Source organism: Rana temporaria, chromosome 6, assembly GCF_905171775.1.
Source record: "Rana temporaria chromosome 6, aRanTem1.1, whole genome shotgun sequence".
Lineage (NCBI taxonomy): Eukaryota > Metazoa > Chordata > Amphibia > Anura > Ranidae > Rana > Rana temporaria.
Window position 1 is genome coordinate 133,417,220 of NC_053494.1, and position 14,615 is coordinate 133,431,834.

Below are 14,615 nucleotides of genomic sequence, written 5' to 3' on the forward strand. Positions count from 1 at the left end.
CATATATCCAAAGCAAAATATCAGTTTGGGATGTGCCTACTTTTTTAATCATATGTAAAACCCATTTTTTCAGATTTGTATAGAGCAGAATTTTCTCAATTTTATTGCTGTTTGTGTCCCCCACTATATTTGTCCTAGCATTTACAAATCTTCCAATTTGCAAATTTATTCTGCTGACAACTAAGAGAAACATTTTCCTTGCTCTGGATAGACTTTCTTTTACTTCCTCCTGTGTCTCTGGGACAGAAAGACAATGAAAGGAAATTTCCCTGATGGGACAGAAACAAAAATAACAAACAAACCCAAAGCAACAGCAAAAAAAAAGAATTAGCATAACATACATTAAAGTATGTAAAGGCAGACTGAACCAAATATTTTTCTTTTTAACAGCAACTTTGATATTACTAGCACTACTTTGAGTAGTGCTTCATAACTGTTGCATATGTTGACGCTATGTAAACACAGTGCAAAACTGCATCATAAAATAGCAGTGTAAATACTTCTGTATTCCACCCAAACACGAAAACACGACAATCCCTCTCTGTGTAAGGCGTTACATATTTAATGGAAATAACTTTTTTATAATTGTTAAATATTAACAAGAAAGTTTTTGTTTAATATATTATCTTTATTAAAGCAAAATAAATAAATAGATTCTTCCAGTTGCTCCGATACATCTCCTCCCAGAAAATGCTCCATGCGTTGCACAGCATGCACTTTTAATTTGTTCCCTTTTTTGTACGTATTTCCCTGCCAGAGGGCCCAGCAACACAGCAGAAGAATGTGCTTTTATGTCCCCTCTAGCAATGAAAGGGCTTAAATAAAATTCTCTGCTTCGGAATGACAAAGAAAACAAAAAAAGTTTAGTATAAACCTTCAAGTAGCAAATATAGAAAAATAAGGTCCTTTGTTTACTCAAAAAAAAAGAAAGAAAAAAGTTTAAACCATCCAGAAATGTTCCCTTTTAAAATATTTGGCTCAAACTTGTATTCTGTGTCCTAACAGTTGTTTAAATTAATATCATGCTGTAAGAAACAATTAATTCCATGCCATAAATCTTCTGAAAATCACACCTTTGTTCCCCTTAACGTTGTTTGTGTACTTTGAGTCTTTAGCTAGCAATCTCTATAAACTAATTTGTAACGCTTCTCAAATTTAGCAGGTCCGTTGTCTGAAGTTGACCAATAATTTGGCTGTAATCAGTATCAGCCCAATTTACCCTCACTATGAATGGTTTATTTTTTTCTCGTATAAAGTATGATTTTTGCAAGAAAAAAAATGATTTTGAAATTATAGGATTGTGTCTCTCATTGCCTAATTAGCAGCATTGCGGCAATGAGAAAGAAAACTGGCAGTATTTCGACATTCTGTTGTCATCAAGATAGTTTTCTCCTACAGTAGCTTGGTCAAGCCTTGGAGAGGTACACTTTGGTAAACATCTCCACGGTCAGTGCTTTGGCTTTGCCATGGCTTTTCCCGCCTACACATTGGTACCCTCATCATCTATAAACCTAATGATGTCTCCTTGAGAGTCTCCAGATGAACTACGGACCAGCTCCAAAGCAGCAGGAGATGTCTCTCTATAGTCTCTTGACATCAATCCCAAAAGGTCAACCACTCGGTCCTTTACTGGGTCAGCATCTTGAGGGCTACACAATGATCTCGTGGATGTGATGCTGGGGCTGGACTTCTGTTCTTCATTCTGCTTGTTAGATAGTTGGTGAGCAGCCATTACTGGGGATGAGTTGCTATGCGATACCTGGCTCACGTGGTTTGTTTGTGTTTGGGGGAAATGGCCATGACATGGGGACAGAGACTGGTTCACAGTCAGAGGACCACAGCTCCTAAGCTGTCTGTGGTGAGGGCATGAATGTCTAAGGAATGAATCCAGAGAAAGTGCAGGATGAACGTTCTTTCTGCACAAGTTCTCTGGCTGGACTGCCTGAGGTGGCTGGGGTAAGGCCTCCATCCATGCTGTGTTAGATTGTGCTCCATCTACCCTTGTCTGACCAGGACAGGATGATCCAACAAGGCTTGGAATGGTAACTTGGGACTGCTGCCCACTACAAAAACCACTGCTGTTACTGTAGGTGTTATTGAGGCTAGGGGTGAGAAGACTCACTGAGGGAGATGTTATAAAGTTCTGGTTGAGGAGCACAGGCCTCATAAGCTGTAACATCTCATTCAGATCCTTACTCAGCTGGGTAACTTGTTGAGAAAGGGCAGTCATCTGAGGGTGAAAAAATAAAGTTAAATACATAGTCATTAAAAGACATGTTGCAACAGCGAACACCTACTGTGTAATTATAAAAGTTGAGATCAACACCATAAAATCAACAACCTAGTATAGCATTGTATTCAGCGATCTTCACAGGGTATCCAGAGGAGAGTCAGTACCTAAGAGTAACCTGTTTATCAAACTTTTCTCTGGTCTGGAGTTCTCTCATATCCCTGTTAGAAGGTGGGAGTGGGGCTGAGCCACGGCTCTGTGTGTGAATGGACACACAGAGACATGGTTCGGGAGTGCACCTGTTTGGGTGCTCCCAGAGCAAGCTGCTTGCTCTGGGGGCACTTGGCAGGAGGGAGCAGCCAGGAGTGCCTACGTGGGACCCGAGAAGAGGAGGATCCGGGCTGCTCTGTGCAAAACCATTGCTCAGAGCAGGTAAGTATAACATGTTTGTATTTAAAAAATCAAAAACAAAACAAGGCTTTAAAGGTGGAGATCAGCTTTAATATGTTAGTCCAGGCCATTTAAAGCATGTGTTAGCCCAGCGCTTCCTATTTCTAATATATGCATGCTGTACCATGTACTTGTATGAGAAAGTATCTTGTTCTCTTTGCATTGCTTCCTTTATATGAAATCCCTGGTGTTCCTGCTAGCCCCCTTACTTTTCTATTAAAAAATGACCACACTAAGCAGGAAAGCACAGTATGGTCAGTTCTCTGGCTATGCTGGGAACTCAATGTACTCTCCTCCAATGAACAGCCTTGCCCTGATACACCCCCGCTGCACAACCATTCACTGGGAAGCTCAGTGTGCTGCTGCTTCTCCTCCTGCCCCCAGCTCTTATGCCAACGAGGATAGAAATTGTGTGATCACTTATAAAAAAGGGAACAAATATATTTACTGTTTTTTTTTTTTATATGAATGTAAACAAGTTTTGCATTTAATTTCTATTTTAAACTGAATGGGTTGTTTTATGTTTTACAAGCTGATCATTTGCAATCACTTTAAGCCCTGGTTCACACTGGGTACGATTTGGAATGATTTGAGATGCGATTTGACATGTCAAATCGCATCTCAAATCGGCGGCAATTGTCGGCAATGGCACTGTCCTAATCAGTGCGACGCCGCATCTGCGATTTCAAAAAGTAGTTCCTGTACTACTTTTTGCGATTTCGGGCCGCGATTTACATAAAATTGCGGCCAAAATCGCGGCAAAATCGCGGCCGCTAAATCGCGGTAAAATGCGCGATTTTACCGCGATTTCGCGGCCGCGATTTTGCCGCGATTTTGGATCAACCATCACATTTATGGATTGGTAAACTTTAATAAATACAATTTTTTTTGTTTTAAAACTGCTTTAAGTATTTAAATAAAGGGAATATAATTTGTACGTAAATTACAGTTTATTACTTTTTTTTTTGCATACACCACGTGAAAAAAAAAAAAGTATGGTATAACTATGTACAGTACGTGATCCCATGCAAAAAGAGTTTTACACAGATCTGCTTCATATATGGTTTAAGAGTGGTGTGTAGACTAGGACCAAGTATTCCAGACTTCTAATACAATGCACTCTCTCCATTTATCTATAACTATTTAGGTCTAAACAATTACTACAAAATTCGTCCTCACCTCCTGATTCAGTTTCGCAATACTCTTCCGGGTTTCCACATTTTCTGTAAGAAATATATATTGTGTGATAGTTTCCACCATATACATTGCACACCACATAATATTACAGAAAGTACTTTAGAGTCACATTTGCCTAGAGATCCTGAATGTATTTTCTCTTATTTATTCTCTTCTTTTTACATTGCCTGGTTAAAAATGATACCAAAACCATGCAGCAGCATTTTTTTCCCTCTAAAGGAGCGATCCCAGCCGAATACTTCTATTTGTAAATAAGCGGCCGAGAGCTGCGTCATCTACACTAGAACCTTATCCTACTTGATGGTCTGATCTAAATGTTAAAGTGGTTGTAAAGGTTCAGTTTTTTTTTTTTAAATAACAAACATTACGGGCCGGATTTAGATAGATTTCTCTATCTATCTGCTGGCGTAACGTATCTGCGATACGGTACGCCGCCGTAACTTTGGGCGCAAGTTCCGTATGCAGAAAGAACTTAAGCCCACCTAATTCAAATGGGGATGTTGTGGGCATGTTTTATTAAAATTTAAGATGACCCTGCGTAATTTACATTTTTTGTGAACGGCACATGCGCCGTTCGTGAAAGAATCCCAGTGCGCATGCTCGAAATTACGCCGCAAAGCCTCATTGGTTTCGACGATAGTGTAACTTACGCAAAGCCCTGTTCGCGAACGACTTACGCAAACAACGTAAACATTTAAAAACTCGGCGTGGGAACGACGTCCATACTTAACATTAGGTACGCCTCATATAGCAGGGGTAACTTTACGCCGGAAAAAGCCTAACATAAACGACGTAAAAAAATGCGCCGGACGTACGTTTCTGAATCGGCGTAAATACCTAATTTAGGGCCGAAGCAACTAATCGATTAATCGACAACTAATCGATTATGAAATTAATCGATTACAATTTTCATAATCGATTAATCGGCCAGTAACATAATGGGGTTAAAAAAAATAAAATTAGCCCTTTATAGTACAAAAAAGCAAATGGCTACTGTAAATATTACTTTCACTATCCCACAGTAAAAAAATTAACCCCTTACAGTAGTGATTATTTGCTCTTTTTGTACTTTTTTTCGTTTTTTAACCTCATTATGTTACTAAACATGCCAGGCCGGGGGTCACAACTCTGTTTTTTGGTGCTTTTTGCAGAAATACACTACAGTTCATTTACATGGTTTCCTATGGGACACGTTCACATCCATGATTTTTTTTTCAGCTGCTGCGTATTTGGAAAGGGCAAGGACTTTTTAATGCGAAACGGTGCTATTTTTTTTTTTTTTTGTTCAATATACTTCAATTAAGAAGCTGCAGAAAAGCATGGAATGTGTTTTTGGGGCAATTTGTGTTTTGTAATCTGCCCAACAACAAATTGGCCCAAATTTTTTTTTAAATGCTATATATTTTTTTTAAAAGCTATTCATCGCGTAACTATACGGAAGCGCCACCTAGCGGCCACGTAAATATGCAGCCTGAGATACGACGGTGTAAGACACTTACGCCAGTCGGATCTTAGGGAAATCTATGCATAACTGATTCTCTGAATCAGGCGCATAGATACGACGGCCCGCACTCAGAGATACGATGGCGTATCCGGAGATACGCCATCGTATCTCGTATCTGAATCTGGCCCATCATATTTACCTCCACTGTGCAGTTCGTTTTGCACAGAGTGGCCCCAATCTTCCTGTTCTGGGGTCCCTCGCGGCTCCTCCCCAAAATAGCTAACCCCCTCTGGGAAGCTCTTTCCCGAGGGGGTTACTTTGCGGGTGCGCTCCCGTGTCATACACTCGGCGTCCATAGCCGCAGAGTGAATGACTCGGCCCCGCCCCCCAGCGGCCGCGTCATTGGGTTTGATTAACAGTGGGAGCCAATGGCTGTGCTGCTATCAATCTATCCAATTAACGTCGAGACTTCCTGGAGAAGAGGACGCCGTGGACGCGCAGAGCAAGTGAACTGGCTCAGGGAAGTAAAACGGGGGCTGGGGGGCCCGTGATTGCCAGGTGTTTTTTCACCCTAATGCATAGGATGCATTAGGGTGAAAAAACGCAAACCTTTACAACCCCTTTAATGAGGACACCCACAAAAAAAAGGATGCATGGAGTTCCCCTAAAGATACATACCAGATCTTTATCCATAATGAGGGTCTGGCATGCATGTCAGAGGGGACTCGCGCACACATACATACCCTACTAGAGAAAATCCATACCAGACCCCCACTTGAGCACGCAGTTTAGTTTTTTCCCGCTATGAACCAAACCAGGGTCCGTCCCCCCCCCTCACTTTGTTGGCCAGCCAGGCTTCATGCTCAGAAAAGGGTTTTGTATAGGTTTCTTTTTTTGTTTTAGGTTTCCCCCTTACAATTTATATTAGACCGGAAAGTATTTATTATACTGTCCTCATTAGCAACTTGGTCTTTTTGTATTCTTATAATCTTTGTTAATACAGATTTTAAAACCACATTTTAAAAAGACTTGAATCTAAGCTGGAAAGTACATACAGTACATATATATCACATTAAAACCTTACCTGCGTTGGAACATCTGGGTGAGTTTTCTGAGCTGAGAGGTTTGGTATTAAAATCAAATGTCTGTGTAGTTGGTGAACTACACTCGGTCTCAATGCCATCTACAAATCTGCAGAAATAAAGCACCAATCAGTGAATGCATTCATATACTGTACAGCCTATATAATATAAAATACGGTTTAAGCATTTGTCTTTTTAATGATATTGAAAGCAGCAGTAAATTAGTTGACAAATCTACTAGCACACTGAAAAGAATTTAACCACTCAAGGACCGAGCCTCTTTCTGAGATTTGTTATTTACAAGAAAATTTCTTGGAACCCCCAAACATTATACATTTTTTTCTAACACACTACAGAATAAAATGGCGGTCGTTGCAATATTTTATGTAACACCGTATTTGCGCAGCAGTTTTACAAGCGCACTTTTTTGGGAAAAAATACACTTTTTGGGAATAAAAACACTTTTTTGGTTAAAAATACACTTTTTTGGGGAAAAAAAACACTTTTTTGAATAAAAAAATAAGACAACAAAGTTAGCCCAATTTTTTTTTATATTGTGAAAGATAATGTTACGCTGAGTAAATTCATACCCAACATGTCACATTTCACAATTGCGCCCGCTCGTGGAATGGCAACAATGAGCTGAAAAACAACATTGTTTTGTGAATGGTGGCTGAAAATGTTCTGCCGTCTGTATGCAGAACAAGTTCATGAACAATGCCCTTTTGACAATATAGGGGCAGATCCAGAAAGAATTGCATGGGCGCAGCGTATATGAGATACGCTACACCGCTGTAACTTACTTGTTGTAGCTTTGAATCCTCAAAGAATTTGCGCCGTAAGTTACGGCGGCGTAGTGTATCTCTCGCGCCGTAACGGTGCCTAATTCAAATCGGCGAGTAGGGGGGCGTGTTCCATTTAAATGAAGCGTGTCCCCGCGCCGAACGAACTGCGCATGCGCCGTCCCTAAATTTCCCGCCGTGCATTGCGCGAAATGACGTCGCAAGGATGTCATTGTTTAGACTTGGACGTAAATTACGTCCATCCCGCGATTCACGTACGACTTACACAAACAAATTTTTTTTTTTAATTAAACGCGGGAACGACGGCCATACTTAACATAGCAGGTCTAACTATACGCCACAAAACAGCAGCTTTAACTATACGCCGTAAAAAGCCGACTAGAGACGATGTAAAATAATGCGACGGCCGCTCGTACGTTCGTGTATCGTCGGAAATAGCTAATTTGCATACTCGACGCGGAAAACGACGTGAACGCCACCCAGCGGACGCCGAAAAATTGCTTAGATCCGAAGGCGTACGAAGCCGTACGCCTGTCGGATCTAACCCAGATGCCGTTGTATCTTGCTTTGAGAATTCAAAACAAAGATACGACGCGGGAAATTTGAAAGTACGCCGGCGTATCAGTAGATACGCCGGCGTACTCTCTCTGTGGATCTGCCCCATAGTGTATATTACTATGGTAAAATATAGGTCTCTTGATCTTGACCCATCTTCTGATTGCTAGCCAACCTGGGTATTCCAAACTTATATTGTAAACATTGCACTCATATTTACATTTCCAATAAGATTTTAAAGGTTGTGTTGTACCTGTATATCTAAAGACTTTCACACTGACAGTCTTCGTTCTCATACCCATAATTAACATTTACAGGAATTACTTTGTGCATATCCTAAACAATCTGGCTTTCCATGTGCTACTGTACTTATCTACAGAAATTGTTTTATCAAAAGCATTTTATATAGCGGTCTTTTAGTTCATATTTAAAGGATAAAAAAAATATAATATATATATATATATATATATATATATATATATATAATCAGGCTTAAGGTTACAGTAAAACTAAAATTACCCAAATGTAACACTTTTTCTTGAATACAACTTGGTGGATGAGGAATAATATGAATAAAATAGGTTATTCTAGTTTTGGAACAGTTAACATGTTGTATTAACCATGCGATGAATATTTTTCTAGGTCTTAATCTATGTTTACATTTACGTCATATATTTTTATTTATGTATCTGCTGACCCAAATTCAGTGCCCATAATAGCAATATGAAAGGTAACCTAAATCACTAAGTTATTAAAATCTCTACATTCACACAGCTGTCAAGTGATGCTTAGATTGAAGAATATCAGCTGCTTCTGACATACAAGCCAGTTGATTATATCAGTGTTCTCTCAATTTACTAAAAATGTATTAAATAGTTCTAGATTTTTTTTTTATGTTTCTACAACATTATTAATGTATTATTAAAGCTGTAGTGCTAAAATTTCACTAGAGTAAAGCTGGGTAAAGCAGGGTTTAGAAACTCATACTGAGTACTTGGATGCAGCAAAATTATGGGGAATGCCAGGAATCTCTATGGGGACTGCCACTTAGTTTCATGCTAAGGGGCCACTTGCCTCTCTAATAACTATGATGTCTTCTACCCCTCCTCTAGTATCCCCACTGTTCCTTTTTTTCTTTTATATATATATATTTTTTTTTCATACACTTCACAGCTCTTTCCTCTTGCTCCCCTAAGGGCTGGATACCATTTCCTTTCACCGCCCTCTCTTCTCTTTTCTCTCTCTTCTTCACCACGGATTGATTCAAAGTTACATCTCACCAGCGGCGCTTAGACGCTCACTTCACAGTGGGCATTTGGTGCCTAACTAAGCTCAAAAATCAATCAATCAATCAATGCTACTTCCAAAGGCTTGATGAAAGGAGACTTTTTTCAACCTTGGAAACCCATTGGATGTAGTATCTTGCTTCACCTCATTTAAGGATTATGAAAGGCCAAAAAGTCCATGGGACTTTTCAGGTTCCTTCACATATATAGAAGAACAAAGAAAAGGTGGAGCACATCTAAGAGTGTTGGTAGGTAAACATAAAAACTCAAATAAATGTAGGCAGCTCACCTTGGCTAGTGGCCGAGAAAGCACCGATATGTGTCCTGGCTGACAAGCTTACATAGGAAGAAGAGGTTGTCAGCAACACATCCAAAGGTTGGGTGTACCACGATCAGCAGCAATGCAATGAATAATGGGAGTCCACATGGTGCCAGTCACTACTATACTACCCTCTGACCCTGCAAGGCAAAAGAGTGTCTCTTTTGCCTTGGAGGCTCAGAGGGTAGTATAGTAGCGACTGGCAGGCATTCAAGAGGCACTACTGCTGCCTCCTAGTGCCTGTTTTTCTTTTTTTACTGAATTTGCCATTTACTGATGACAATTTTACATTGTGGCACTATTGATCTCAATGGGAAAGTTTGGCAGGCAGTGCCACCTGTCAAACTCTGCAGCCCAAGCTACAATTGCCATTACCATGAAGCAAAACATCACTGTCATGGCATTTTTTTATAGCCCTGTCAGGCTGTAATGTTAAAATTCTAGTGTGCAAATAGGGAGTAGAAAAACTGTGGCTCAGCCAATGGATTGATTTAGGCAAATAGGCTGTTCACATTGCAATCGCTTATTGAATGTGGTGAACTGTCACTTTGCAAAGAATACCCAATCATGTGCAAAGAAAATAAACAAAACAGTATTTTTGCTTGCACATGATTGGATGATGGAAGTCAGCAGAGCTTCCCTTTATTCAAAAAGAATCTGGGGAAAATTCCCTTAAAGGGTAAGTTCACTTTTGTACAATTTTTTTTTCTATGAACCGATATAACATTCATGTACTTTTTTGCAAAAAATATCAAAGCTTTCCATTAAATCTACAGTAACTTACTTTTCTTGTCCTAATCCACGTTTTCAGATGTTTCCATTAGTAATGTCTTTCTTCCTTACAGACGTTAGACCACAACACAGGAAGGAGTTTACCAGCTGACCTCATTAACACTCTGTATCATCCACCCACCCATTCCCAGGTGCATGTTTTTTAAATGAAATGCAATCAATCAGTGATCACCCTTCTCACTAAATACACAATCAGACTGCATAGTGTATGGCCATATTTATACAAGTTGATTGCATTGCACCTGGGAGTGGGAGGGTGGACGACGCAGGGTGTGCTAATAAGGTCAGCTGGTCAACTTCTTCTTGTGTCATGACCTAAAATCTGGAAACATGGATTAGGACAAGAAAAGTAAGAGACTGTAGATTTAATGGAAAGCTTTGATATTTTTGCAAAAAAAGTACACAAATGCTATATTGGTGCATAGGTGAGCTGGAATTTAGAAAAGAAAAGTGTACAAAGGTGAACTTACCCTTTAAAAAGTTCAAATTCCCTTGCAAAGTAAACTAACTTGCCTTTAGTAAATCAACGCCAAAGCATACTGGTAGAGTGTAGTAGTTTGGCAACATACTGCAAAAGTATGCTTATCTCCAACAAGTCCTTCTCGTGGAGTGCTCCTGGTGTGCAAGATTAATTGGTCTTGATTGCTGCTTATCCTTCACGGAACATACGGATGTATGGTTAATACCTGAGAATTCCATCAGCATTACTCAGCAGTTTGGATAGCTCCGCAAAGCAAAGGCCCTGGCTGAGTTTAGCCATCTGCACTCCTGGGTCTGATATCTGGTAAGCAGGATATCTATGTGTTGGCGGTGCACATGTCCAAAACATTCTGGTCACTGGGTGTTTTTTGTGCATGTATTGATATATCTTGTATCTGGAAGTGGCTAATCTGCTTACGCCCCCTACTTAGGATTCCTGTGATTGCTTGTAAGGATAAAGGCCTGGGCTGGGTTTAAGTTACTATCTGGTAAGCATGTTATCCCATTGGTGGTGGTACACCCGTTTATGATCTATTCACTTGGTGCTATATCAAACAACTATATCTCTGTGCAAGATTGTGTTCAGTGTATTATCGGACTCTAACCACTTCAGCCCGGGACCATATTGCTGGTCAAAGACTAGGCCACTTTTTGGGATTCGGCACTGCGTCGCTTTAACTGACAATTGCGCGGTTGTGCGACGTGGCTCCCAAACAAAATTGGTGTATTTTTTTTCCCACAAATAGAGCTTTCTTTTGGTGGTATTTGATCACCTTATTTTTTGCGCTATAAATAAAAATAAAGCGACAATTTTGAAAAAAAATTATATTTTTTATTTTTTGCTATAATAAATATCCCCCAAAAATATATATAAAAAAGTTTTTCCTCAGTCTAGGCCGATACGTATTCTTCTACATATTTTTCGTAAAAAAAAGTCACAATAAGCGATTATGGCGGGCACTTCGGACATTTTTGAAACATTTTTGGGACCATTGGCATTTTTATAGCGATCGGTGCTATACAAATGCATTTATTACTATAAAAATGCCACTGGCAGGGAAGGGATTAACACTAGGGGGTGAGGAAGGGGTTAAGTATGTTCCCTGGGTGTGTTCTAACTAAAGGGGGCAGTGGACTGACTTGGGGAAATGACTGATCGCTGTTTATACATTGTATGAACAGACAATCAGGCATTTCTACCCCTGACAGGACTGGGAGCTGTGTGTTTACACACACAGGACCGGGAGCTGTGTGTTTACACACACAGCTCCCGGTTCTCACTCTGTAACGAGCGATCCCGGGTGCCCGGTGGTGATCGCGCCCACCGGGCACGCGCGTCGGCCTCAGGGGCGAGCGGGGGGCGCGCACCCCTATTGGCTGCTCAGCGAGATGATGTATAGCTACGTGATCTCGCCCAGCAGAGCCGACCTGCCACCGTATAACTGCGGCGGCTGGTCGGCAAGCGGTTAAATTAGCGCAATTTTTTCCTTCCCATATTTTCTTTTGCTATATCTCACATGTAATTGCTGCTCTAGAACTGGTCCATCCAAATTTTTGCACACTAGCGCAGTTTTTTACCTTTTATACTGTGAATAACAATAAAACACAATTTCTGAGTACTTTGTAAGAGCTGGTGAAGAGGGATTTCCGATCAAGTTCATAAGCTGGAGAGGGGCATTATTAGGCTGCTTTCAAGGTCTTAGAGGAGAATTATTCTGTTGATCTTGAAATCAGTAGTGTGCTCTCTGCTCACACCGGTGATCAGGATTAGGCTTTACAGACATGATTTTAGCTGTGCCTTGAGTGTTTATGGTACAATCATAACTAAAAATGTATCAGGGAGCAAACAATAACATGCACCTGTTAGGAAAAATGTTAAGCTCAAGTTTAACCAGCACCTGCAATCACTTACACAGAGACCAGGTGGGGTTCATCCCGGGACGCCAGGCCGGAGATAATGTGATAAGGGTAGTTCTTCATATACACCGGGTAAAATCAATGTCTTGACTCTCTTTTCTTAAGACTACATTAAAATATATTCTTTGCAGATGGGGTTTTGGTAACTCTATCTTGGCCTGAGTCCCCAAATTATATTCTAACCCCTTGGCAGTTGTAGACTTAACAAGATATTATTCGCAATTAGGACAATCCACCAAAACGGCCTCTAAAACCGCAGCAATCCTACACAGTCTATTTCCTTCACAGCTCCAAAAAGATCCTGCATGGATGGATGCTGTGAAGGAAACAGACTGGAAGATTGCTGCAGTTTTAGAGGATGCTTTGGTGAATTGCCCTAATCAGAAGGAGATACAAGACTTGCCAGCCTAATCTTTAATAAGATCGGCATATATTTTTGGTGAGTAGGATTCCACATAATGGATGAAGGGAGTGAAGTCACCGTTGTCTGAAAGTTCCCTGGGTGTTTCTTGGAATTAGATTCAACTATACCTACACTCTATCAATTAATAAGTGACAAGAAATACATGCTTAGTTCCTAAAATTATCAAGGATCTCATCCAAACAACACTAAAATTGTGTAAAACACTAAACATCAATCACATACTGTGACAAATGTGTAAAAGTAACAATCAATATACATAGACTCCATACTGTGATAATATAAGTGCAAAAAAAGTGATAATATACAATTTAGCAATATATGGAAAACAATAGAAAATTCAATGAGAGTTTATACGGCAGTATATAACACCAGAACAGGCAGTATTGAAAAAATAGAATGTATGTCTCAAGCCTTCGCCATCAGATGCTTAAAAGGTCTCCCAGGTGTCTATGGTTACACACGAGGCTTACCAGATTTGTGCCCCTCATAGGAGTAGTCAAATGCACATAGTGGAAATTCACCCAAGGAAAAGGCACTCTTCCAACCTCCCCTCTTCCACAGGAAACTATCCTGTCCTGGGAATGTAGCCATTTAATTATCAGTATATGCAGCCACCCCCCCCCCCCTCATGTGGTCAGTCAGTCAGTGTGTTTTTTAAATAAACCTCTATTTTAGACATACTTCACTATTAAAGGGTCACTAAAGGAAAAAAATTTTTTTGCTGAAATGACTGTTTACAGGGTATAGAGACATAAAAGTTAACTGATTCCTTTTAAAAATGATTAAAAATTGAATTTAATCTATCATATAATGTGCCTCTAGTTTCACTTTCGGTTTTAAAGGTACATACATGAAGTTCCGGGTGAGAGGTGAGTCGGGAAGACACACAGAACAAAAACAAACAAATCCAGGGCAGTGTTTTGTTTTTAAAATGAATCTGATTGGTTCTGAGGAGTTTTAGACACACAGTAATGACAGCTTAGACCACCGTGAAAATCTCCCAGTACCATGGTTATAAGGAAACAGGCAACCAGGAAGTGTGGAGATCACAGCAGAATTACAGCTACTTCAAAGCAAAAACGAACAATGAGGACATGAAACCAGTACTGCAGTAAGGTAAAGGAAGCTATTTAGCTAAAAAAAAAAATTCCTTTAGTGACCCTTTAAGACTCTCTTGCTTTTTTCCTGCTGAGTTACCATTCTCAGATCCAGTGCCTGGTAAAGCCAAGTGGACTCTGCCTGTTATCTCCTGTGTGATCCGGTCTGAGGAACAGCTGAACGTGTTTTTCCCTCGTCTAGCAAAACGGAAGCATCCCTCCCTGATCAGAGTGGGTTGTTACCGGAGCCGGCAGGCTGATGCATACGCTCTACAGATCTCCTTAACCCGAGATCCTTCCGGTCTGGTAAGCGGCAGTAATTTAACACTCTTTTGGCTGAAAATAAGATCCAGGCTTCTTCTAGATATTTCATCGAATATTACAGCGATCATTGGATTAATCCCTAGAAGTGTCCTATTGCTAACAATTTCCTCACTTCATGTTTGGGACTTGATTTTCTTACACAGTGGTTATTTAACACTTAGTTACTTTGGTAACATTTTGTTCACTGGTTTATTTGTGCATTTATATGTACAAAC

The 14,615-nt window shown here is 40.1% G+C and overlaps 1 protein-coding gene across 1 annotated transcript in view; it reads right to left on the reverse strand.

Annotated features, from left to right (window-relative positions):
* Window positions 1-229: 229 nt before the first annotated feature.
* The window catches only part of LOC120943836 (potassium voltage-gated channel subfamily H member 8-like), a 660,728-nt gene continuing 646,342 nt past the window's right edge, over window positions 230-14,615 (reverse strand). The window contains exons 13-15 of the mRNA XM_040357401.1: window positions 6,406-6,512; window positions 3,860-3,903; window positions 230-2,230 (exon numbers count right to left, since the gene is read on the reverse strand). Of these exons, the coding sequence (XP_040213335.1) occupies window positions 1,481-2,230; window positions 3,860-3,903; window positions 6,406-6,512 (901 nt within the window). The 3' untranslated portion in view covers window positions 230-1,480. The remainder of the gene's footprint in view (window positions 2,231-3,859; window positions 3,904-6,405; window positions 6,513-14,615) is intronic.